This window comes from Vicugna pacos, chromosome 27, assembly GCF_048564905.1.
Source record: "Vicugna pacos chromosome 27, VicPac4, whole genome shotgun sequence".
Lineage (NCBI taxonomy): Eukaryota > Metazoa > Chordata > Mammalia > Artiodactyla > Camelidae > Vicugna > Vicugna pacos.
Window position 1 is genome coordinate 19118101 of NC_133013.1, and position 27110 is coordinate 19145210.

The following is a 27110-nucleotide window of genomic DNA, read 5'->3' on the forward strand; positions in this document are numbered from 1 at the left end:
CTAACGCCCTTGATTTCTTGGCAGGACCATGCAGAGCGTAAGCTGTTGAAATATACATACGTCAGGTTTCAGTAACACCCGTACGGAATGGACTCCCATTTCAGAAGGGGAAAATGGGCTCCGAGGGTAACTTCCATCCACAAGGGCTCACTGTCAGGAAAGCCCAGGCTCTTAGTACGTCTCTCTACCTCAGAGGCCTGTGGGGTCATCTCCGGCCACCCACACAAACCATCGCCTCCAATTTTTCACTTATGTTTACTTTAGAATTACTCCGTTTCCCTCCTTATTTTACATCGTTGCTAATTTTCCAATATAGCTTGGCCTCGGTTTATAAACACAGCAGGGCGCTTCTATACGCTTACTTGTATTTTTAAGTAAGGCTACCCCTTGGGACCTTACTTAGAAGGAAGCCATTTTCTCAAAGCCTTTTGCAGCTGTTTACTTCTTTCATATCCACCTTCTGCTAGTCTTTTCCGGTGACTTGTATGTAACACAGAAGTCCCCTGAGGGACATACTGTGACCTAGTGCGCTGGTGTCATAAAACAACATTCAATGCTGCTGTAATTTGAAACTTCTAGCCATTAGCCAATCAGAACTGCCACTGAAATGTCCACCAATAATAATTAAAAACAAATCTGGAGGATTAAAAAAAAAATTAGTGACATTATGTTTGTTCACCACCATCACCCTTATTGTGCTTAGCAATTTACATTTAAAAAGGCTGAATTCACAAGTTAAAAATTGCTTTGAGACAATTCAGTGATTTGACAGCTAACTTACTTCTTCAAAAAGGCTATGAAGGGGCTATTTTGTGTTGCAGTTTTCAGTTATTAAATATCACTCCAGTCAGCACTGTTTTGCAGGAACTGCTAACACTGAAACTGAGAGAAATAAACACAAACACGAACAAGTGACCTTTTATTTCATACGGAGACACAAAGGCGATCGTGTGCAGCAACAATCTGATGGACAGACCAGATTCTTAGGAGGAAGTACATTCATGGGAAGTGTCATGATGGCTGGTCAAAGAGAAGGTCAAAGAAGGAGAGAGCTGAGAGAGAGGATGCTATAGCTAATAAATTAAAAGTAATAAGCACTACGAGGTTTCAGTGTCCTGACTTGAGTTCATCTGGGAATGCTCAATGCTATTAAAACCGTAATTCTACATAGTTACCGTCAAAATTCTTGAAGTGCACTTTGTGCTATTTTGCACTAGAGGTTGTGTCAAGGGAATTATAATCCTTACAAATAATTGAAACATGATATCTTATTAAAGGAGTTGTAAACTTTGCTCCCTGTCTCTCATGGATGTGGCCTTTGGGGCCCAATATGCATTTGGGATGTGTATCATCTTTTAAGAGAAAAGAGCTGACACTTTGGTTGGTTCCAGTTTTTGAGGTGATGCTACTTATAATAGCACCTTTTTTTAATCTGAGGAAAATATTTACTAAAAAACTGTCTTCCAAAATATAACAAATAAAGTCAGAGGAGTGGAGACTCCTTCCGTGGCACTCCACACCTCTCCTCTGCTCCTGCCCAGGGGCTGTCTGGAGTGTGTAAAGACTTCATGCAACTATTACTCTGGCACCCGTGGACCTGACTGAGTACACAGTCCTCCATGAAAGACACATCTCCAACACTTACAGTTGTAACAGGGACATCACATGATTTGTTATTAATGAAACAATTTATTGGCTTTAAATACATACACATCAGTAAATGTTTTAATATTAGTTTATGTTTTATGGTAAAAGAATACTGAACCAAAACATGAAGAGAAAATGGAGGCTCAGTAGCATGATTTCAATATACTTTCCTGGATAAACAGATTTTTTTTTTTAAGTATATGACTTTTAATCTAAGAACAAAAGCTTCCTAAACTCAATGTTTAGAACTGAATTGTCTGTGACCAAATTAAAAAAAAAAAAAAAACCTGAAGCTCACAGAGTAAAGGCACGGTGTGGGCAGCAAGAGAAAAGAGAAAGAAATGGGGAGAAATAGATTTTAATATCAAGTGTAACTTCAGTTGGCTGGTTTTGTTTGTTTTTGTTTCAGGCTATTTAAGGCAGGATTATCTCTCTGCAACTCTGCAGATAAATCCTAGTGTTTTAGCTATAAGAAAGTTTTAAGAGTTCAGATATACAGATAAGCCAATTTTTAAAAACCCTTTTCTTACAGTATTTAAAAAGGCTTTTGAAGCGTTATATAAATCTTTAAAATTCCTATCACCCACATTTTAAGAAATAAATCTACACTTTAATAAGGCACTCTTAAGATATAAAACAGTTTTGAAAACAATTACATTCTACGCTAGGGCTAACCATTCCTTTGCCATAGGGACAGAGTGGACTATCTTCCTGAACCTAGTCAGTCTCTGTGCACCAACACAAACAAGGTGCCACAAATAAGAGGGGCGCCTCAGACCACCCCAAATTTACCTAAGTAGCTTAATCTTGTCAATGGGGCTCTCCCATTCACCGATGAGAGAGTTACACTAACAGAACTGCCCAAATTTATTAAGTGACAATCTAATAACAAAGGATAATCTGACATTTTACTTGTGTGTCTTACATATATGCATGTTACTGGTGCTAATGGCTTCCATTTCTAAATAACAAGAATTCAAATCTCACCATCCCTATGGCTAATTAAAACAAACACCAAAACTTACAATATAGTAATGCCACCTCTAAGACTGTAACAACATGAGAGATTTCAGTGGAGTTCCCACTCTTTCCTAAGTGGCAGAAGAAAATGAAGGAATAAGAAAGGTCAGACTAAGCCTGAAATACAATTTCACTATGAAAAAAGGGCAACCAATGTCCCACTGAGTGGGAGGAGTTAAACATGGGGCACTGGGGGTGCATCAGATTGAGGCACTGGTGTGGTGTGAGCTGGGTCTTTGCTTCCTATGAGTAAAGAAGGACCCTAGAAAGGTAGCTGCAAGGCGCTTCTTTCTTCATCCTTCTGGGCTGGCAGCAAATGATCGATTACTTTCCGTAGAACTTTTTGTTGAGAAGGAAGATCAGAAGGTTGACATTTACTTTAGCTCTGTCAAATAATTTCATGACTGCAACTCCTTCATATTGTAGCTGCAACAGGTCCTGTTCAAAAAAACCATTTGGACAATTAAGACTGTGGAACTGAAAAGGAAGGACACAATATAGGGAGGGATCCAGAAGGAATGAGGCACTTGTGTGCCGGATGTGACCTGGGGTGAGAAACAAGTCCACAACTATGGTGCTGCCTGCCCACTGCCCAGGTTGTCTAAGGATGTGTCACCTGGAGAAGGTGACGGCGTTTCAATCCATGATGAAGTCTACTAACCACTAAGAACAAGATAAGGCCAGTAGTGTTGTCTCAACAGTATCTACTAGAGTCTTACCTTCTATTCCAAATGAGAAAGCTTTTATATTCTGAATGCAAGGGGAAAGAGAGGACTAAATGGTTTTTAGGTGCCTACTCTGTGCTCCACAATGTGGAAACACATTCTATATTGTCCTTTTAAGCCCTGACAAAAATCCTACAAGGTGTGATTATCCTAGTTTTAAAGATAAGGCTACTGAGGCTCAGAGATGTTTAACGACCTCCCACCAGTACAGAGTTCGACCTGGTGAATCCGGATCTGACTGCAAGGCCCCTGCCTTCCCCACTACCCTCCACTGTCCAGAACAAACTGAGGAAATCTGAGTCATCGCATCCCTAAACTTTGGAAGAGCAATAAACAGAAAGCAAGAGTCAAAGGGCTTAAAGGGACCTCAAAAGTTCAACCAATTCACCTTTTGGAAAAATCCTAGCAGCTCCATGAGAACGAGAACCCTGGTACAGCACCTGTGCCAACATAACACCGCGCACCTGGCGGTCATTCCCTATTTAATGAATTTGTGCATGGAGGAATACATCACTGAGGTAGACTGGGTGGCCTCAGTTTGGTAAAACTGAGGGAATAACAGGACCTTTTTTTGTGTAAGGACTTGAGTTAGCTATGTGCATCACAAAATCATTTCACATCTGTACAGCTAACATGTTCTGAGGGTCTACTAGTCACTGAGAAAGAAACAAATGCTCCCTGTCCTCAAGGAGTCTGCAGTTTGGAGGTTGACAGGAAAATAAGTCAACACCTAAGGTGAACAGAGGCTGAGTCTAAAGGCTACGGATACGAAGAAGAAACCAACTGTAGAATGGCTGATCGGGGAAGCTTTGGGGGTGGTGACACACATGAACGTACTCAATAAATGATGGGAGTTGAAACAAGTTGGGGACAGGAAGGAGAGCCCCCAATTAAGGGAGAGTAATGTGTGCAAGAGCCCAGATGCATGTTCAGAGAAACGCATCTGCCCAGCTTGACAGAGGGCAGCAGTGCGAATGAGATGGGTACTGATCACCAATGAAGCACCATGGACACAAAACTAATGGAGTCCGGGTATCCCCTAGGAACCCTCTCAGTGCCTTGATGTTGTTTAATGCATAAAAAATAGAGATATTTTAAAATAAAAATTAGAGATAATTATTTTGCAAAATGATTCACTGCAGAATTCTTTTTGAATTTAAAATGTGATTCAGTTTACAAAGATGCAATTTACACACACCTTGTCAGAAATACACATTTAAGTTCCCAAATCAAAATGAGAGCCAAAAAAAAAAAAAAGAGAGAGAGAGAGCTTTCAAGCTACTGAGAAGGCTTACAATTTTGTACTGTCTAGATCTGTACCTAAGCATCCTGTTCAAGTCTGAGGTATCAGCTCAATTTACTCGCAACACCAAGTAGAAGATTCAGATATGCTTTCTGAAGCATTTGCAGACCAAATCAGACGCACCAAAATCCTCAGCTCCTTCCCCAGCTCACTGCTGAAGGTGGACTGCTCTCCCCACGTGGTGTCCTTTTTATCCATTCTCCTACCTTGACAAGAACACAACTACCTCACACACAGAGCTTTCGGTTTCACCTGGTGCAAACCCACCTGATAATGTAGCATAAATGTCTCCATTTGAACTCCCATGAATTTGGCTTTCACTTCAAAGTCTCCAACTTCTTCTGTTGGACTGATTTCAAAGATAACATTTTTAAACCTGTTGAAACATAACATCATAAAGGTATGATTTTTATGTTCTCATATAAAAATATTCTGTGAAACACAGAAAGGAGATGGACATCGTCTTCAAGAGTGAAAAGGGGTACAAAATAAAGGTCCAAAGTACTCCTGCAGGCGAAGCCGTGTTGGACTGTACCCTAAGTACCATCCACTTCGGGATCTGTAGAGAGGAGTGGCAACCTCCCGGGAGCACTTGCTTTCTATGGAAAGAGGAACTACTGGGGAAGGCCACAAATGGCCTCTAAGGGGCGACATCAGGGATTCTCTGGGCCTTCTGATGTGACCACGCTGAAACCTAATGATAAAAGGAGAATCAAGAGGAAATTAGGCTAGAAGGAGGAGGAGGAAGGGATGGATGTTTGAGGATTGGAAGAAGTAAACAAAAGGGTATCAGAACAAGAAGAACCAAGACAGGTTTTCTGGAAAGAGCAGGTGCTATAGATATAAATGTACTGAGTGCCACCAAGGGTAGATCAACTGCTATTACTGAAAATATTTAAGGTGTCACTCTTCTCAACATGCTATTTGCCAAGAAATTTTATAGCACCAGAAGGTGGGAGTATGTTGTTTCCCAGGTGATCAAAGTATATCACCCCACATTTCCATTAGTCAACTGGGGAGCAAACTGATGTACTGTAAACAGAGCTGAGAACCACAAAGGATGCAAGAGGATCCTGGGAAGCTAAAAGAGAGGTCACAAAATCCATGTACTAAAACAGATGCTCTTTACTCAGCAGGAGATCCCACAGGTTATAAAGCTGTTTATTTTATGTGATAAATAATTTTATTTTAATCGGTTTGGTTTGTCATCTGGTTTCTAAACCCATAGTAACAAATTAAGAAGAAATAAGAGAGTCAAATAATGGTAGGCACTTAAATAGCAGTGCAAATAATGACAGAAAGAAGGGAGGAGATAGTAAATATTAGATTTGAAAAATGCATAAAGCGATCAACTGAAAAAAACCCCAAAAGACCAAGGTCCCCAACTGAAACAATGACCAGAGACAAGAATATAGATACTAAGTCATGTTTAAAAACACACACACACACCTACTAAGAAGTTCAACCAGAATTTTAAAAAGTGCAAAATTTTAAAATGCTACCATTTTTATCTATTGACTCAAAACATCGAAAATTATCTTATTACTCAGTGATGGCAAGGAAGTTGCGAGGTAAGTAAGCATTTTTATACATATGTCAGATACTGCTAGAAAATATTTTGCAATATATGAGTTAAAAGCTTTTTCAATTGCTATAGAAAATGGTATGACAATTCATAAAAAAATTTAAAATAGAACTATCATATGACCCAGCAATCCCACTTCTGGCTAGACAGCCAAAAGAACTGAAAGCAGACTCTCAAAGAGATATTTACACTTCCAGGTTCACTGTAGCATTATTCACAAGAGCAAAAAGGTGGAAGCAAACCAAATGTCCATCAATGGATGAATGACTAAGTAAAATGTGGTACACGTACACAATAGAAAATTATTCAGCCTTAGAAAGGAAGGAAATCTGTCACATGTTACAACATGGATGAATCCTGAGAACATTATGCCAGGTGAAGTAAGCCAGACACAAAAAAATAAGTATTGTGTGATTCCACTTATATGAGGCACCTAGAGGAGTCGAATTCAGACACAGAGAGAAGGATGCTGGTTGCCCAGGGCTGGGGGGCGGGGGGGGGGGGATGGGGAGTTGTTATTTAATGGGTATAGTTTCAGTTTTGTGTGATGAAAAGGATCTGGAAATCTATTGTACAACAATGTGAGTATACTTAACCCTGCTGAACTGTACACTAAAAAGTAGTTAAGATGGTAAATTTTATGTTTTGTGTTTTTTACAATAAAAAATTTATTACTATGACCAGAAATTACATTTTTAGGCATCTATCATAAAAAATAATCAGAAGGAGAATCAAAGATTTACATATAAAGGTGTTATCACATGTTAATAATGTAAAAAGTAAAATCAACTTAAATGTTCAACAATAGGTGAATGGTTAAATAAATGCACAATTGCAAATGCTATAATATGCAATATTATGTGGCCATTAAAAAGGATGCTTTCAAAAAATATGAAAATGCTCACAATATGTTATGAGGAAAAAGCTGGATCTATGACTATAAACAGTATCATCCCAATTTATGTTAAAAAAAAAATTAAGTGGAGGGGGAGGGTATAGCTCAGTGATAGAAGTCATGCTTAGCATGCTTGAAGTCCTGGGTTCAATCCCCAGTGCTTCCATTAAAAAAAAAAAAGGAAGAAAGAAAAAGAAAAAAAAATCCTATAATGAAAGATAAATTAAAAAAGAAAAAGTAGGATGGTAAAAAAGTGAGCGAATAGAAAATCTTTATTTGAATAGAGTCATAGAAGAAAATACACTGAAATGATTTCAGTGGTAATCTTTGGCTTCTGGGGTTATAGGTGCTTTTTCTTTTTCTTCATGATTTACCATATTTTTCAAAGTTCAATAATGAATACAGATTATTTTAGAATCAGAAAAATATAAAATTTTTTTAAAAGTTTTTAAAAAGTTTTAAACAGACACGAGAAGAGAAAGCTCAGGGCTGACTGAGTAGGGTACTCAATAAATTCTTGCTCATGACACATGGGCCAGGACCCGAGGGAGGATGGTCAGGCCAGGTCTGATCCAGGAACCACGGGTAAAGCAAGCTGGTGCTTCCCAGAAAAGAAGATGAGGGTAAGTCCCCGGTTCCTGGCCTCCAGTGGCCTTCTCGTTATTCTTATTGATTGTTGGTTTAGACACAGGAAAAAATGGAAGGAATGGCTTCCTGCTTTAAAGAGGAAAATTAAGATGTCCTAAGGCAAATGTTCCACAAAGTAAAGAAATATTTTCCCTTCTATGACAGACAAATTATCTCTGAGTATTATGCCAAATTCTGCATAAAATTGATTAATTACATACACACACACACACACACACACACACAATATATCCAGATAAAGGAAATAAAGTCAGTAAGATAAAGATATGACAAATGCTAAATTAAAAAAAAAAATCAATATCTAAAAGTGAAAAAGTAAATACTCACTGATTCACTTGCAGGTCCTCAATTTCCAAAAGAACTCCTTTTTCGTGTAGTCTTGCTGCTGTATATTTTAGAGAAATCTTTTTGCTTTTCTTTCCTTTCATTTCCCTAGGCTTTTTGGAGACCCTGTAAAAATCACATTATGTCACTTTCTGTAAGTAACTATCTACTGTGAATCTTTGTTGGTAATTCAAGGATATGAGGTCAGCCCCATACACAAGTAAGTAACAAACCAATTCTAAAATGGCAAATAAATTGCCTAAGCAATGTCTCTGCAAAACAGGGAAACATTCCTAAATTGCTTTTGTTTTTAATTTAAATTATCTTTGAGAACACACCATGAATCTGACAGTGCCTTAATCTTTCCATGTCCCTCTCAGAGCCTAAGCACATAAATTACATGCCAGCCTGAGGGAACTGTGCTGAATCCCAAGGGAGTCACTTAGTGGCTGTGCAGGGAAAAAAATAAAAATGTCTTAGAATGCATAATTTTTAAGAGTTTAAGCCACCATAGCAATTACAGAAGAATGGGAGCAAGGAAAAAGAAACATGTTAGAAGGCTATTGGGATAATCAAGGCGAGAAGCAGTAAGAAAAGTAAGCGAGGGAAGAATAGAGATGAACGAGAACTCGATCTGTAACTCCCAAGGGGAGGGTCTCAAAAAGTGGAGCAGAAAAGCTGGTACTTTTGTAAAAGGGAATAATTGCTATGGCTGGCAACTGAAATATCTATCAAAATCACAACTGCAAAGAACTTTTGATCCAGCAATAACCCTTCGAGAAATTTATCTTTAAAAACATGCCTATGTTCACAAAGTGACATATGTATAAGAGGTTATTTGTTACAGAATTTTTTATAATAAATAAGTGGAAACAATGAAGATGTCTATCAGTGGAGAACTGATTGAGCAGTTACATTTATCTATACAATAGAATATCATGTAGCCATTAAAAAAGCAATGAGAACCTAGGTCCGTCTGCTTAAAAGGCCTGAAACAATGATGACTCTGGCAATGAGCACATCTAGTGCCTAGATTTTGGTTTCTAAATACATTCTTCATTAAAAGGAACCAGGGATGGTTGGAGAAATAACTAATTCCAAGCCTGGGGAGGGAAAAGTACAAATTGAACCAGAAATATCTCATGGCACAAGGTCAAGAAGTGCTCAAAGAACAATGGGGACATTTCAAAAGGACACAGGAGTCAGCTCTGCAAGCTGGGTAAGGTGGACCTGATTTGTAGTCCTTCATATCAGCCCTGCCTCACTCTAGGAACTCTTCAGGGAGGGAGGGAAAAAGCATAGATGGAAGAATAGGCAAGCTGGAGAGAGGCGAAGCCAATGTGGCAAAATGCTAAATACAGGTGAATCTAGGTGAAGGGTAAATGGGTGTTTCTTATTCTATTCATTCAACCTTTCTAGGGATAGAAAATTCTTAAAATGAAAAGTTAGGAGCAAATAATGAACCAACCCATCTAATAAGCAGAACCTGTGCTTATCACCTCATCTCTCTGGATTTTCAGGTTCCCTCCCTGTAAAACGGGCAGCCTGATGGCTTATGGGTTGCATCAGGTTTTCGTTGGCAGCTGAGGAAACAATCAGGATCCGGGATCCCACGTTCAGGAGGTGTAGCGGCCAGGAATTGACATAAGTGTTTATAATGTTCCTTAAGTGATTCTGTGGCACGTTCTGGTTTGGGGACCACTAAATGATCCCTTCCCATGATTCTTTAGTTTCTAGGGCCAGGAAGGTATTTTGGGACAAGGGATGCTTAGAAATAAACAGCCTTGAACCCCCCCCACATTATTTATTTACATACAATAACAAATGGAACCAGGAAATTATATAAATGATTAGAAGCAAAATAAAAGACTAATGGAAAAAACAAACCCAGTGTGTTTTAAATAAAAATTTCCAATGTCACTCCAGTTGCCTCTTCTTTTTCCCCTGACATTGATTCTTTAGAAGAATACTCACTTGCCCTTGCTGGCCAAGTTATCCAAGCAGGTTTTGATGTAGCTCTTATAGTAATCCACCTGCTCTCCATAAAAGGTGGCCTTAGAGTTCAGAGCAGCATACGTTTGCTGCAGTTTCACGAGTTCAGCCTTTCTCCTCTGTCGGTATCTCCGCTGATTTCGAATATCCTGAGACATAATTATTGAAATTAGGAAAATAATGATGGATATCACGTGCTTCTTGAGTCATTAACACTAGATCCCAGCAGTGCTTTAACTGTGCCTTGCTTGACCACACATTCTTAATAGGCAGCAATTTATGTTCAAAGATTAACAAAGAAATTCAGAGCTCATCAATTTTTTCCCCGTTTGTATTTTCCAGAGGCAGGGAAATGTGTTACTTTTACAGACCTATGCATTCTCAGAACTGACTTGCAAAGCTGGTTTAAATCTCTTCAGTGTATTGGCAGGAGGGGAAGAAAAAGATAATTTTCATGTAACAGTTACCAAGCTTCCACCCGTGCATGGCACGATCTTGGTGCGACAGCAGAGAATGGCTACACTCTCAGCCCACGCCAGAGCCCTTTTCTTGAGAAGACTCACATAAATCAAAGGTTTGATGATAATTCTGATGTGAATTTATATTTCATAGCAATCATTACAAAGCCTGGAAGAATTCTTTAAGGCCAAAGACAAACTGAGACGCAGGAAGCTCTAACTAGGGTCTTCTCCCTAATTTAGGCCGTGGAATAAGCCATCAAAGGGCAGGCCAGGAACTCACGTTGGAAGAGTCAGAAACAACTCCCCACAGGAGGGCTCTACTCTGCCTATGAACTGAAGGTATGTTGTCATTGGAACAGCTGCTGTCCCCTCATGAGCCTCTGTGACAGTTTTAAACGTGGCCAGGCCTTCCCTGCCCCCTAAATGCCGTACCTTGGCGATGTCGTTGATCAGTTCCTGGTATCTGTTCTTTGGGTCCACGGTCCCAAGCTCCGTTAGCTTCTTCAAGCCTGACTGGATCTTCTCCTTCTTCTCTTGAAGAGTGAGATTGCTGTCTTCCTTTATCGTTTTTGACTTTTTCATCTTGTCAGGAGTTTTGGCGTCACGGATAGCACGTCTCTGCATGGCCCTCTGATGTTCTGCTTCCTACAGTAAGAAATGGAAGTTCGTGGCAAGGTCTTCACACTAATCTACACTGAATTTATATAGTTTTCAAACTCCATTCTGGAAACAGAAGGGAACAAATTTACTCCCCAACAAATGACAGAGACACTGCATGAAGCAGAGGCAGATCTCTCTTCATCCAGAAGACAAGTCTGCGAAGTCACGAGCCTTTTTAGGGCTTCTTTCCTGGACTCTAAGGTATAATTGGAGATTGGACTCTGCTGGATACAAAATCCCTCCTTTTTTCCCTATCACATCTGGGACATGGAAACCATTTAATTTTAATGGAAACCCAGCTTGATGAATGTTATAACCACCCAATGCAACAACAGTGCTCAGTAAATTCTTGCTAATTCTTTTTGCCACCTCTTCCAGGCTGAGTGCCACTCACACTCAGGCCTTCCCTCTACTGTCAGACATGCCACAAATGCTGGTAATCTTAAAAAGACCCTTCTTAATTCTGGTATCTCTCCCAATCACCATCCAACACGTGTCCATTATGTTCCCGCCCAACAAATGATCCACATGTGCTGTTCCACTCTTTCAACACTTTCCTCTTTATTGCCTCAGAATCTGGCTTCTGCATCTACTGCTTTCATCACCAATTACCATTCCTCCCACCCTAAATCCAGCACCTCCTCCTAGTTGTTGCCTTGATCATCTTCCCTGCACTTCTTCCCTGCACTAAGCATGGGGTGGCACCTCCAAGTGACCCATGGTCATTTCCTTATAATTGTTCTCTCTCAAAACTTCAATGACCACCTCTATGCTGAGAGATCCCAGCATATGGCTAAGGCTCTGGTACCATATTTTGAAATGTTTGTACTAGGGATGTTTATATTTGGAAAAGCTTGTAGTTCAAACTTGTAATTTCTCCCAAACTGGAGCAATCTGTTTCTTAATATTCCCTTTTCTTCTAAAGCCAATACTACTCTTTATCATATAAAGTAAGGAACACAAACTGTGGAGTCAGAAAAAACTGCATCCAAGTTTGGTTCTGCCACTGCAAGTTGATGGTCTTGGGCAAATTACTTAACCTCTAGCAGGTCTTTAGTTTCATCATCTGTAAAATGTAGATAAAAAGACTCACCTCATAGGGACACTGCAAAGATTACATGAAAGAACATAGGTGAAAGCACCAAACTACTGTCAGTTCTCAATAAAGACCAGCTCCTCCTTCCCAACTTCAAACTTCCTTCCAGGTTACACAAGTTGCAGTTACTGGTTACGTATCTTTTCTTGACCCTCACATACATCCAAATGGTAATCAACCACAGCATCTGATAGCTGACAATTCATTTAAAACAGTAGTTTTCATATAGTCCTTGGTGCAGCCTTAAGGGTCTCCCAGAGGGACCATGAGTCCCAGAGGGCGGGCTTCTAAGGGCCCCATCCCTAGTGCCACTAGAGTAGCTCCAATTTTACTTGTATTACATATTGGGCTTCCAAATGTACTGTTACTTAATGAAAAGGATTCTCATGCTCAAAATTTGAAATCAAATGACTGGACTTACTTTTCCCATTTTATAAACTTGAAACAGGAATCTTAAGTGTGAAGTGATTCATCTGTCCCTTCCCACTGCCACCCCTCAACCAGCTGGGCCTGGGGCCTAAGCACACACCTAGATGACTCAGCTACCAGCTGCTCCGACAGCACTGCCAAGTGGATCAATATCAAATGGTCCCAAAGGTTATAAAACTCTTTACTCCTTATCTCTCTGGTGCCAAACTCCTAAGTTTTGGGTTCTATATAATTTGTCCTCATGCTTAATTTCTCACTACTCATCTTCACCCACCTCTTCATTCCAGGTATGTAGGTCTGGTCACATCATGCTGTCCCCTCCCTCGGGCCTCTGTTCACCTGGACTCTCCTGTCCAGAATGCCCCCTTGTCATACATGTACACTCCAGTCCTGTCCATTTTGTCCATTTGGTTCAAGTCTCACACCTTCCTGATGCTTTGCTCCCCACTGGCCTTTCTCCTTAACTTCTAGCATTTTTAGAGCCAATACCACAGAGAATTTTTAATGGTTTACTAAGAGGATTGGGTACAGCTCAGTGGCAGAGCGCATGCTTAGCACGCATGAGATTCGGGGTTCAATCCCCGGTATCTCCATTTAAAAAAAAAAAAAGAATTGAATAGGTTTTCTAATTGCTTCAGGTATATATGCCACACATCTCCAACTAGATCATGAGTTCACTGAACTTAGAAGCCACATTCTCTACTTTTATTCTGTCTACCAAGGCACTTACCAAACTTCCAACTATATAATATTTAATAAGTAACTCATTGATTCTGCTTCAGGTTAAATTAAAACACACACATAGGCTGCATGTAAGTGCCAGTGAGCTTTGTGCCCTAGAAACATCTACCTCTGGATTTAGGAACCAACAACTTTCTCAGGAAGCCCTAAACACCACCACCCTCCAGTCACTGCCAAGCCCACCTCCAGGTTGCCACCTCTCACCAGCTGTGTCCTGCCTCCTCAGCCCTGTCATGTGACTGTCACAGGAGAATATCTCCGCCTTGCTGTGGTAGATGTTAAACCCCTAAATTTTACCTGTTCACTGGTGGCTGGTGTTTCTAGGATTTCAGTCAAGGTCTCTCCTGGCTGGAACCGGATGACGTCCACAATTAAACGTTTTGTGCTGAAAGGAGATGCAGGCAGCGTTTAAACATTAGCAGGAGTCCTACTTCCCCTCGAGTGGCCACAGCAGCAGCAGCACTGCCTCACACGGGCCTACTGAGCAGCTGCTACTGCAAGGCACACAGGCCCCAGGCTTCTTTACGCAGCTATACCAGGGTGGGCACCGAGGTTAGGATTTCCAAGGTGCAAACTCATTTTGGCATCTTATTAGCAAATAAGGCAGTAGGTCCTTTGCCAAGTATAACACATGAAGTGGCCAGAATCATGTCAGGCTTAAATGGCCAGGATGATCACTTTAGGTGTGAACAAGCAGACTTGTTCATCAGGACTAAGGGGTCACTGGGTTACATTTACTCCATTCCTCCTACTTCCAATACTCACTTCAGTAAGATGGTCCTCGCGTCCATTTCTGCATTCTCATCTCCAGGCACATCAAACTTGTTAGTCAGTGTGAGAGATACTTCTGTCTTAGCCAGTGCCTCCTTATTTGGGTCATTTAAATTGCCAGAGCTTTCTCCTAAAGTTTTGCGAGGGTAGAAAGAATCAGTATCAAAAAGAGAGAAGACACTGGAGAGGAGATAATAATACAAGTAAAAGATAATACGAGTTTAAGAAGATAGTTGAACAAGCCAATATGTACACTGCGGCAAGGACATCTTTTACTAAGAAATACAAGAAAATATTATGCCAGATGATAAAGGCAAAGGATCCATAATAAAACAATTTAATAAATGTTTAACAAACCATTTCAACACTGTAATATTTCTCTCTCAAAATACTCTGTTCATTTCCTTTACAGGACTTACAATTTCTAGTGACAAGACTATGCACGTATATGCACTGGAAGTGATCTCTTCCCCTGGACTTCAGCTCCTCACAGACAGGGGTTACATCGGTTTTCTTCCCCGATGTATATTCAGAGCTTGAACAGTGCAGAAACAGTGGAGGTGACAATGAACAGCACTCCTGCCAAGTTCCCCTCTCAGCTTCTGGGTAGTTGAGTCAGAACCTTACCTATTAGGGACTCGATAGTGGGCACCTCGCCAAGGTCATCCAGCAGCTCGTGGATCGGGTCGTTGTGCTCCGGGGCAATGGCGTCCTGGTGATCTAACAGGAGCTGCATCGAACATCCAGGGGTCAATTCCATTCACACACTCAACCCGTTAGCACCCACCCCATTCACAATGCCTACCAGCACAAAAGAGGTGAGATAACAAAGCTCCTACGTTCGAAGAACTGACAAACCAATCCTCAACAAACTAACCTAAATTAACAACATACAAAGCAACACACTAGCCGTGCTGAATGGCATATGCTGTGAGGTATGAAGAGGGAATGCCGATACTCTCTCAAATTTATAGATATAAAGGATTTCAATGAACTCTATATAAGAAAGAACAACGAAACCCACAGACTTCAATTTCCAAGTCATCAGCCAGTTCCAATGACTCGCATTCATACTTTTACTTAATGTTTCCAGTATATAATATCTTCTAATTCAGAGGAAAGTGCACCAGATCAACATTATCATTATTTTAGGGACATTGAGCAAAGCCTGTAAGATGCTATTATCCCAGGCGATGCCATCAGAAACGACAATACCTGAAATTTCATTTACATTTTATATATTTCCTCATTTCCTGTTCAATATGTCCCCAAAGGGAAAAGGAATCAATTATAAAAATTTGGGGGAAAAAAGGAGCACCCAAGGGAAAAATCACTCTAAGGTGACAGAGCAAAAAAGTTGGTATTATGATGTTAGAATGTAACACAGAGGGCCAGGGCAAAACGAAGGAGCAGTAAAAACAGTATTTTATCAAGTCACTACATCAGTCGTCACAATGGAGATTCGGAAGCCCACCCGTGGGGATTCAGATTCAGCTGGCCTGTGGTGGGGCTCAGGAAACTTCATTTTTAATAACCAGCCCAGATGTTCTGATGCAGGTGGCCTGGGGATCACTTCGAGAAAGTTAAGGATAATAAGCAAAGGAAGATAAACAACAAGGCAGATGTGATGTCAGTAAGATCACAGGAAGGTAAGCTATCTGGCTTCCAGAGATAGCAAGCAGCAGCCAGAGAAGGCAATTAAGACACAGCAACGAAAGTAAGCAATTAAAGAAAAACACGTACAGTGTGGGTGTTGATGATTTCGCCAATGGAAATGTAGATCACTGGTTTGGTGAGGGTCACTAAATCAGAGTACTCATCCACATTAAATTTATCCTGAAGCTCTGGGACATCACAAGCGGTTTGGAAAAACCGTCTGAAAATAAACACAGGAGTCAGGCCCCAACAGGTGACACATGTGTGAGAAGTGGACGGGAGGACGCCCCACAACCCTCTGGAGCAGTGAGTTCAAACAGAAGCCAGTCATGACGGTTAATTCTAGAGAAACTGCTGCACATTCATTGATGCTTGACAGCCTTGGGGCGTTGGTTCTCTCACCACCCAGTTTTAATTCTACCCACAAGAACTACTCAACCATAATTTAAAACAGTTCTCAAACACCTGTGTCATTAGCGGATCCAACTTTCTAAGACAATGCCCCCAGCTCAACTGAATGTTTAATTTACAACTATTAAAAGCACTCTCCAGTTCTTCTCTGACTACAAAGTAACATGTGCCTAATGCAGACCATTGTTTTTACATTACTGTCTGTTTCACAGGAATACATTTTAATAGCTCAGACATCCTCTTCATTATCTCCCGGAGCTCTGAGCATATCAAACATGTGTCCTACAATACTGTGGTCCAGGGAATGCTGGGTGTGGTATTTAATCCTGTCTTTTCCTTCAGAGTTAGAAACATGCCCATGGAATCTTTCAAGTACATTGTCCCTTTCCCCTTACCTGAATTTCTGGTAGGATTGGGAAAGATATTCGTTAATGATGCTTAAGTGAGCATTATCTCCCAGAAACATCTTATTGGAAGCTGCATGTTGGAGCATCTTTGCAATGGAGCCAAGATTTCGGCGTTGGTCTGTGGTAAGCTGGCCTCCTGCTGACAGGTCAATGATGTCAAAGGCATCAGGAGCAACAATGGCTGGATTCATGTATCGATAGTAGAGCAAGTTACCAATAATCTGGGAACAGAGGATAAAGAAATGGGAGTTAAAAATCACTCCACCAAGTAAGCCATAAATGGCTTTGCTAGCAAAGAAAACCAGAAAATGCAGTCCTGTGAGAAAAAAATAAATACTACACACACATGCACATACACTTTCTCTCAAGGCCTGAAACTTTTAGTGACCAAACATCCCTTGGCTGGATGCAGAAAAAAGAAAAAGAGAACAGAACTGAAAATCATAATGAAAGAGAAGATTCGGAAGGTAAAAATGAAAGATGTAAAGTCTGTATTGGGCATTTTAGGGCAGTCTTTGTTCACGTATCACAGCAGCAAATAAGGGTGCTGTCAACCACATGCACTTTTCGTTTTTAGGTAAATGGGCTTTCATCCTAAGAAGCTAACAAACGTAGCTAAAATCAATCCTTAAACATGACCAAATTAGCATAGCATAATCTGTCCAACCCCCACCATCCTCATGCTGCAGACTTCAAAGGCAGACAAACTCATGCCTCTGAAATTAAAGTCACTCAACACACAACACTTTCACAGAAGGACTCAAGGAAAGTCACAGCATTTCCCCTAGAGTTTCATTCAGAAAAAAATAAAATTAATTCACCTGAACAGAAAGTCTAGAATCGAGGCCTCACTGTAGGAAAGCACAGAACTAGGAGAGAAGAAAAAAGCGTTCAGATTAAAAAAAAAAAAAAAAAAAAAAAGGGAAGGAGCATAGCCGAGTAAGAGAGAGTTATCAGCAACAGCCTTAGCAGAAAAGTGCTTGCTACCATTCACCTGGCCACCAGCAGAGGGAGCAATTCTTCAGCGAAAGATAGAGGACTCAAAAGAAATTTGTCTCAAGACAGGAAAATCCATCTTCTCTACTTGTTTGGTGTCTGTGTACCAATCAAACAACACTGGAACTATAGAGGAACTAAGAGAGGTATTATTTACTGTTTACAGTCTCTTTCAAAACCTCACAATCAATGGTGAGTTACTGACAAAATCTATGCTTAGGTATTCACTAAGGATCTAAGGTCAGGTCTAGTCTTGTCACTTCCCTCCCAGAGGATTATTGCCAGGGCAAGAATGTGCCAACTTTCAGGGTCTTACCTTCAGCAGTTCATCCTCACCAGCATCAGGGAACTTCTCATGTAAAGAGTCCTTCAGCACTTTGGCAATGAAGCGCATCCCATAACTGTGGGATGGACAAAACTCGGTGAGAAGGGCTGGGGAGCAGAAGGCCACTAATGCTGGGCTCTATTTGGGGTCACAAGTGATGGCACTCACGGGATTTTGTCCACAGAGCTGATGATGGCTGAGAGGAACTTGTCTGTCACAGCCCTCATGTTCCTGATGGAGTTGTCTAGTCGTGTTCTGACTTCTTCATGAGCCAGAGCCTGCTCTGGGGTCACGTCATAGGGTAGTTTGCTGGGAAAGCAGAAATCATTCCAAACTATGTTAGACCAACAGCCAGGAACATCCTGAGGCAAGACTCAGAGAGATCAGGTAATTTTCTTACGCACATAGAGCTGGTAAATTTGGGGAGCCAGAATTTAGACTCAGGTTTTCATCTATGAATTGGGTGCCTTGAACTATGTGCCAGGCACTAAAATAGGCACTTGGGATAAAAGGTATGTGACATGACAGCTTCTCAAGTTTCTTACAATCTGGTGGGAGAGACATACAAATAAATACCAGCAAACACACTGTGCTGTAGATAAGGAGCTGACGAGGAGTACCACCAGGCCACAGAGAAGAGGCTATCCAGACTAGAGGAACTAAGGAAGACTTTCATAAAGAAGGGATATCTGACCTCAGGAAAAAGGGAGAAGAAAGGTCTTCTAGGAAAGATGATCAAATGCAAAGAAAGGGAAGAGGTAGGAGAAATGAGAGCAGAAAAATAAACAGGGGCCAAGTCATGGAGGACCTTGTATATAATGCTATGAAGTTTAAACTTTCCTAGAAGCCAGGAAGAGCTATTAAAAGACAGGAGACCTGAATTCTGAGGAAAATTGCTCTGGTCCACCACGAGAAACGAATTAAAGGTGGACACTCACAGATGAAAGAGCTGGAAGCCGAGTGCCACAGGCTGCTCCAGAGACGCTGAGGGCATAGACACGGACGCAGTGGTGGGGCCAGGAGGCAGACACGAGAGATATTAAGGAGATACAATCAATGCGACTTGGTGACCCTTTGGGTACTAATGAGGGAGGTGACAGTTTTATATATAGGAACTCAAGCCAGAGGAGCTGACAAGATCACTCAAGGAGAGGGCAATGTGTCAAACTGGCAAGGAAAGAGGAAACGTGCTAGAACACTGAGCCTAGGCTTGATTAGGACGGAAATAAAAACAGGAGGGAGCTGAAAGACAAAAATGAAACGCAGGGGTCAAGGTCTGATACTTTCAATGAGGTCAAAAAGCACTAATGGTGATCTTGGTGGCCTAAATCCAATAACAAGCGTCCTAGTAAGAGACAGGTGGAGGGAGATTTGGAGGGAGACCTGGAGGGAGACCTTACACACACAAGAGGAGGCAATGTGACAACAGAAGCAGAGACTGGAGTGATTCACCCACAAGTCCAGGGATGCCAGCAGCCACCAAGAAGCCAGGAGAGGCAAGGAATGGATTTCCCACTAGAGCCTCCAGAGGGAGCGCAGCCCTGCTGATACCTCGATTCCACCCCTTTGATACTGATTTTGGACTTCTGGGCTCCAAAACTGTGAGAGAATACATTTCTGTTGTTTTAAGCCACCAAGAGTGTGGTAATTCATCACAGGAGCAACAGAAAACTGATACAAGCAGATAGGGCTACAACTCCATTTATCACACGGTGGCTGGATTACAAACATAGGTAGACTATGAACACAAGGATTCAGCCAAAATCAACGAACATATTCTGTTTGAAACAACTGGCCGTATGGAATTTACAATAAGGGCATTGTATATTTTGTTATTTTTAAGTTATGTGCTAAACATTTTTTATAGCAGTAAAAATTTGTAACTATGTGTATATGACATTTTAAAAAAGTAGTAAGGAGCAAAGGGAATAAAAGTGCAAAACACAATGGCTATAGGCAGAAAACAGAATTTTAAATCTCTAAGATTTTAGAAGTGAACATTCCCAAGCGATGACAAGGTCCCAGTTTGCTATGTGTTTGGTGGCTACAGCTCAAGGATCCATGATGCTTACATGCAGAATGGGCTCCCATCACACACCACTGCACCTCCAAGTTATCCATATCAAAAAAAAAAAAAAAAAAGTTTTGAAACTGATTTCCATTTTATGAACAGCAAACTAAGACATCAGTTTCTGATAGGCACCCACAAGAAAAAAAATCCTGAAACATCTACTGGAATTTTGCTTTAAAAACTTATGACCACTGGAGGAAATATCGTAGTACCCTTGAGTCAGCATCCACAGGACTGTCATCTGGGATGCTCTGGGTTGCAGGCAAACCTTCCCAGTCAAATACTGCAGTTGGCTGACCACATTCCAGGATCTGAACCTCAGGTGTGCAGGTCAAAACGAAAATGGATTTTTTTCATCCCACCAAGCAATGATCTAACTCCTAGTAACAGACTTGCACATTACTGAGAACCAAATCAGGTGCCCAGTAATTCCCAGTAAGGGAGATAAGCCTTCTCTAGGAGTCAGCAGAACGTTCTGTTCTCTATCCAGGGTAACCTCCCTCTTTGCCTGGTGTCCAGGTAACCTGGACAGCAGAATGATGTAGAGCAGCGCTTTTCAATGTGTGGACCAGTACCAGTCTACCAGTCAGTCCAAGACCGGTAAGGAGCTGGAGCCAGAATATAATCAACACACTGTTTCCTTCACTGAGAAAGTCTTGCTATGGAAAAAAAATGTCAGCTGAACTAAAAACAGTGTGCTTAGCCTCACAGATTTTCAGTTTCTGGCCCACAGATCACACTGTGAGTAGCAATGGTACTTTTTTAAGCTCCAGAGAACTTCATGCATGATCTAACCCTACTCTACAACAACAAGAAAAACTGCCATAGCCTAAGCCGTTCACATCTCTATTCCTCAACCCTCACTGTCCTCACTCTACTGAATAAAAACGTTTTGAAACATTCTGGCTTTCTGAATTCTGTTTTACCAGCACTAACCATATTCTGTTGACATACTGTTGCTTTAGATGTGTTACTGCTGGTGGTAAACTACAGCCCAGGCACAGAACTCTCCCGAATTATGTGAATTTAGTTAGTCCAATGCTCAGTACTCCAGGGAAGTTCATCACTTGCCCACGCCATCTCCTCTTTCCTTTAACGAAACAGTACTCTCATGCAGATCTGTGCGAGTCTTCCCATCCAACCGCATCTCGAGTGATGCCAGTGTCCTCCTAGATCCTAGACTCTCCCAAGCTCCTTCCACCTGAGGGCATTCAGACACGGAGACTCTGCACCTAGCTCTCGGCAAGGCTGGTCCCTCATATCCTTCAGGCTTCAGCCATGTGGCGTATCACCTTCTCAGAGAGGCTCCCCCTCTTAGTCAGCTCCCTCTGTATTCTCCATTACAGTTTGCCACAAAATCCTCCTCAGTTTGTAATGTTACTTTTATGCATGTGTTTGTCACCTCTCCCATGCAATAACTATGAACAGAGGGCAGGGAGCATGTCTGTTTCATTCATTATTGTATTATTATATGTATACATGACAGAGTCTGGCATATAGTAATCAACAAATATTTGCTAAATAAGTGAATAAATTACTAGGTCAACTGTTTGAAGAAGAGGTCTCCAAGGAAAGACTATTTGAAAAATTATTAATTTATAAATCAAAGAAACATTAACTGCTTAAAGAGAAAGGAAAGAATAAAAACATGAAAGAAATGGTACTGTGGTTATCATACCTTGCCTCTCCTGTCTGAGACTCCATCTGATTAACCCAAGATTTGTAAATATCCACAGGATCAGTTTTGATGTTGAGAGATTTGTCATCCATAATCTCCTTCACGACCGGGGCCAGTATCTGTCTCAGCGCATTCTGGCCCCGCGCACCACGGTTGAAACTTACAACCATCTTTATAACTGTAGGATTTCCTGTCACAATCTCTTGAATCTGATCTACTTTTGACCTATAGAACAGAAGATACAAATTCAATTCAAACTAATCACTGAATCTACCAACTTAAGGATCCTTCCCACTTAAAGGTCTCATCTCCTAAAAACAGAAAGACTTAGAAGGAAAGGGGTATATGCTCTTTTCTAGAAACATTCCCCAACACTTATCCGAACACAGGATCTTCCTGAGGTTGCAAACTCAATCACGGGACCACAATAAGATCTTTTATTAGCCAACAAAGTGAAATCTTCATGTTTGGATCAGCTTTTTAAAAAATTATACCTTAATATAGAATGCTTCTAAAACTAATCTAGCAAATTTCTTACTCTATCACTCACCTCCCCAGAAGCAGGAACACTTTATATTAGTGTTTATAATCATTTATAATGAGTGTAGGATATTAGTTTATATTAGTGTATAGTATATATCGTGTGTAGTATAAATAGCTTAATTCATGTATAATATATTATTACATTATAAGAGACAGACGCTTCTTTTGAGTAAATGTTTCACACAGATCACAGTATTGAGAACAAGAAGAGGCACAGGCAGGCCTGAACCTCAAACTGGGAGCATATATGATAATGGGAGGGGTCCCCTGTCCTGCAGAAATCTGTTCATACTTGATTTCCTCCTGCAGTGCTGTCTTAAAGAGCCGTAGGAGCAGGTACTCCTCTCGCTGGTTGGATGCGTAGTTGTACAGTGTGAAGATTACAGAGTCCATGAACTTGGTGGACTTGTTCTGGGGCATCTGAAAAATCAGCTTCGCCAGATAGGTGGGGTTGGTCTGAAATAAAACCAAGGGATAAATCATTTCTAGATAACACAAAGGCTGGCACAAACAATCCAGACTTTTCAGTTTCAAGGATTAGAAGGTACCTGAGTAATAAAGAAAAACAGGACAGCCCTTTGCTCACCCCTCAGTGGAAATAAGAAAGACTTCTGCAAAGATCTATGTGCAAGGTTTTCTTGTGGAAAAGTAAATTAACTAAACTTTACAACACTAATGCCAGGAGCCACTCACCTGCAGTAAATAAAACAGGTGTTGATAAGCTTCCAACTTTTCTCTCTTTTCCTTGCTCAAAGCCTTGAGCCCCCCCTTCTGTTTATTTAGCATCATCATATCAGACAACTGTTCCTTATTTTTTTTGGTAAGTTTTTTACTGTGAGAAACCACATCCTGGAAACAAACACATATACAAAAATCAAAAAGCCTTCAAGGTGAAACTCTGGCCATCATGGAAAGTTCTTTTAGCACCTAAAAACTTTCATGAAGGTCTACTGCACTGGCTCCCCATCAAACATTTCAGAATCACTATACTATGTCTTATTTTCAGTACACCAATCAAATCCATTCCTACTTCCATCTTCCTATGAAGAATCTGAACCATAAGAATGTCCAATGATTTAGAAAACTAACTTCTAGGAATCTATCTTACAAACAAAGTCTTAAGTACAGTAAAAGCTACATACACATTGAAATATTAATTACATTGTTATTTGGTAATAATAAAAATTTGGAAATGTCAAATAGTTGAGGGAAGAAGGAGGTAAATCATAGAATATTTTCTGATGAATTATTACACTGCCATTAAAAATATATTTATGACTACTTATCATATGGAAAGTATCTTATCCTCTGTGGTAAGTAAAAATGTAGGACACAAAATGACTGTTGGGATAGTGGAATTATGGGATGATTTTTACCTTCTTTTCTCTATTTAAAATTTTGCGTTTAAATCATTTCATTTCTTATTTAACTTTTTAAAAATTTATGACTTTAGCTGAGAAGAAAGTGAGCCCCCCCCCACAAGTCATAAGGGGGGAGACAGGAGTACCAAGCAGGACAAAGTGCCCCAAGGCCCTGAAGGCACTGGACCATACCTGCAGTGTAATTTTGTTTTTCACTAGCAGTCCAATTTTGATGTCCATGAGATTGAGGTCATTCTCCAGCTGTTGGTTAGAACGAATGAGGGTAATGACCTCTTCCCGCATCTTCATAAGATCAAGCTCCTCCTGAAAATCCTGGTCACTTTGGTCGAGCAGGTGGACAAATTTTCGGACCACAATCATAGGGGGATCCTCAGCATTGACTGACAGAAAGAAAGCATGTGTCAGACAAAGAATGGAATTTCCAGAAGTTCTACGTCTTGGCAAACATCAGTAATGTCTTGAAAAAACAGCTCCATTCACACATTAAGGTTATTTGTTTATTTCTGAGATGTGCAAAGACAACCACCAAGTGCAGTCTTCTGGGTCATGCGATCACTATGTTGTTATGTGGAAGGCTCACACGGCAAGCAACAAGACATCTGTTAGCAAAGGGGTTTAAGTCACAAGCAGCACCCTACCCGCCAAGCCTTGCCTGCAGGACAAGAAAAGAGATCCGTGGAGAATACCCAGAACCTGACGGCTCTCAACCACTGCCTCAACTCTTCTCTGCTGAGCCACAGTTACTCACTGAGAGTCTTGTAGTCATCACGAGCTTTGTTTGCCCGAATAAAAGCCTGGATTTTGATAATGTCATTTATCTAAAAGAACAAAAAAGAAGAAACTCCTTTGTTCATTTGTCCACCACAAATACAGCAAAACTGACTCTACTGGTCCTTACTACCCAGGAGTACTTACATGGTCTCGGAAATACTGCAGCCGGTCTCTATAGCGCTTTCTAGCTTGATGCATCCTTGCCAGGGACTGAATCTGTGGAAAAGGAAGAGGGATCCTTGAAATGAGAAGAGCCCTTCATCTCAACACATACCAGACTCACGTCCCCCACTGAGAAACCCTGCTCGGGCTACATACCTTTACAACTTCATCTTTATGGGAGCGCAGGTAAGCTAAGCGATCCTGATACGCCTTCCTCTGCTTGTATCCTCTCCACTGTGACTGAAACCATCAAATATTATAGTCGACACATTATTTTCCAAGGGTTAGAGGAAGTTAAAAAAAAATCTCATCTTGGGAGGAGGGTATAGGCTCAGTGGTAGAGTGTGTGCTTAACACGCACAAGGTCCCGGGTTCAATCCCCAGTGCCTCCGTTAAAATAAAAATAAATAAACCTAATTATCCCCTCTCCCCTACAAAAAAAAAAAACTCCAAAATCTCATCCTGATATATTATCCAAGTGCAATTCATCATGCAGCTTTAAAAAGGACCACATCTATCAGTGACGGGAAGGAGGGCCTGGGCTGTAAATCCACCAGGAGAGCACACTGGTCAACTTCCACTTCCCTGACGTTAGCAGAGCACTTTACACCTTTGAAAGTGCATCCACACAGATTCTCTTACGGGTTCCTCACAACAAATCAGGTGAAAAAGATAAATATTAGTATCTCCACTTACAGATAAGGAAACAAACTTAGAGAGGTTCCCCACTACCCGGCAGTGGTGGAGCCATAATTCTTAACTCAGAATTCTTTCCGTGGCACTGTGCTACCCTGTCACTGAAGCAAAATCACAGTTGTTTCCCTTGACATTCAAATCCACACAAGGGAACAGTCTTAGAAGACAATGAGGTGTCCGAGAAGAAGTGCCACTGAGCTGGGCAGCTGGGCAGCTCACCACTAAACACCATTAAGCACTCTGTTTACAGTGGCAGCAGACGAATTGCTCGTCAGAAGAAGGATGAGGCTAAGAGGTCAGAAGGCAAAAAACACTCAGATGTTGGACTGTAGGAGCTGACTGTTTATTACCCCTGCTCTGGAGGCCCACGTGCTGTCTTAGGCTCTGAAATACCTGAATGCAGGTGATGGCAGGGACTTGTTTCTTCAGGAAATTCATCCGGGATCGGAATTCCTGTCGAACTAAGTATCCCCGGCAGCAGGCCTGTAGCTTGGTGACCAAGCCTTCGTTGGCCAGCCAAAGCTGCTCTCGGTTGTACGCGGCAGTCACCCCTGAGATGGAACTCTGAAGAAGCATTTGGTGACGAGAGAAGATATACAAAGGTGAGAATGGACACAAATTTTAACACAGGATCATCCACAGCATGCAAAGTAACCCTCACTGTTTTCTACGCCTTCACTAGACCTTCAGCCAAGAAACAGGAATGAAGACTTCAGATCTATTTTTCAAGACCAAGATGTTCTCACATCCCCCCAAAAGTCATAAGCAAAAACCTGATCTTTTACTTCATATGTTATTTCCTTTACTCACTCACCTACCCAACACTGACTGTGTCAGGAACTGTGCTTGCTGATCTGGGGTCACTGTTGACAAGAAGACAGAGTGACAGGTGCCAATACCAAGGCCCAGAGTCCCTAGAATGCCACAGCGGACACACTGCAGGGGAGGGCCAGACTGCAAATGGTCTTGAGAAGTAACCTAGAGTGTTTGGACTCCAGTTACTACAGGCACTGGAGAACCAGAGCCAGCAAACTTTCAAACAGGAATAAAACCATCAGATTTCTTTTTAGAGATGCAGCACTGTTAGCAGAGTAGCTCTGAGCCAGGGATAGGCCATGTGATGTAAGCACAAGTAGCGTGGTAAGATCTCTAGGAAAACTCTTTGAGAGACAGACAGCTGGTATCATGCCTGTTTTGCTCTTCTTCCCATCTTCCTACACCCTGCCTGCTATCCTTCTGGATTACAAGGTGATCCTGAGAATGGAAGCCACATGCTAAGAATTGCAGAGCAGAAAGACAGAAGGACCTGGGGACAGATGACACTGGGGAGCCACCACACCTTCCCTGGACTGCTCAACTCCAGAATAATTCTATGAGTTAAAAATACACCCTTATATACTATTTCAGCCCTGGTTTTTCCATTGAACTGTTGAGGTGTCTGCTGGGCACCTAAACTATAAGTGGAAAGGCAAACCTGGTCGTGGTAAAAAAAGAACTAAAGTCTGGAGGAACAAGATTTAGGATTTGCAAGCACACAGGTGAGAACTGGCGCCACAGGCTTGAATGAGATCACTCAGTAAGACTGTTTAGAAGAAGAGAAGGTGCCAGTGAGATCTTAATATAATTCAAGGAGGTACAGAAAAGGAAAGTAGTGAGAGATTAAGAAGGGACACTCAGAAGTAGAACCAGAAGAGAATGGTACCAGAGAAGCGAAA

At 41.2% G+C, this 27110-nt stretch overlaps 1 protein-coding gene across 1 annotated transcript in view; it reads right to left on the reverse strand.

Moving 5' to 3' along the window:
* Positions 1-906: 906 nt before the first annotated feature.
* Positions 907-27110, reverse strand: part of IQGAP1 (IQ motif containing GTPase activating protein 1) — a 90795-nt gene continuing 64591 nt past the window's right edge. Inside the window, exons 19-38 of the mRNA XM_072950818.1 lie at positions 25789-25959; positions 24856-24939; positions 24682-24753; positions 24515-24584; positions 23938-24146; positions 23078-23233; positions 22677-22840; positions 21842-22066; positions 18261-18401; positions 18084-18168; positions 16760-16992; positions 16041-16173; positions 14925-15027; positions 14292-14427; positions 13824-13911; positions 11033-11245; positions 10122-10288; positions 8151-8273; positions 4963-5071; positions 907-3105 (exon numbers count right to left, since the gene is read on the reverse strand). Of these exons, the coding sequence (XP_072806919.1) occupies positions 2992-3105; positions 4963-5071; positions 8151-8273; positions 10122-10288; positions 11033-11245; positions 13824-13911; positions 14292-14427; positions 14925-15027; positions 16041-16173; positions 16760-16992; positions 18084-18168; positions 18261-18401; positions 21842-22066; positions 22677-22840; positions 23078-23233; positions 23938-24146; positions 24515-24584; positions 24682-24753; positions 24856-24939; positions 25789-25959 (2796 nt within the window). The 3' untranslated portion in view covers positions 907-2991. The remainder of the gene's footprint in view (positions 3106-4962; positions 5072-8150; positions 8274-10121; positions 10289-11032; positions 11246-13823; positions 13912-14291; positions 14428-14924; positions 15028-16040; positions 16174-16759; positions 16993-18083; positions 18169-18260; positions 18402-21841; positions 22067-22676; positions 22841-23077; positions 23234-23937; positions 24147-24514; positions 24585-24681; positions 24754-24855; positions 24940-25788; positions 25960-27110) is intronic.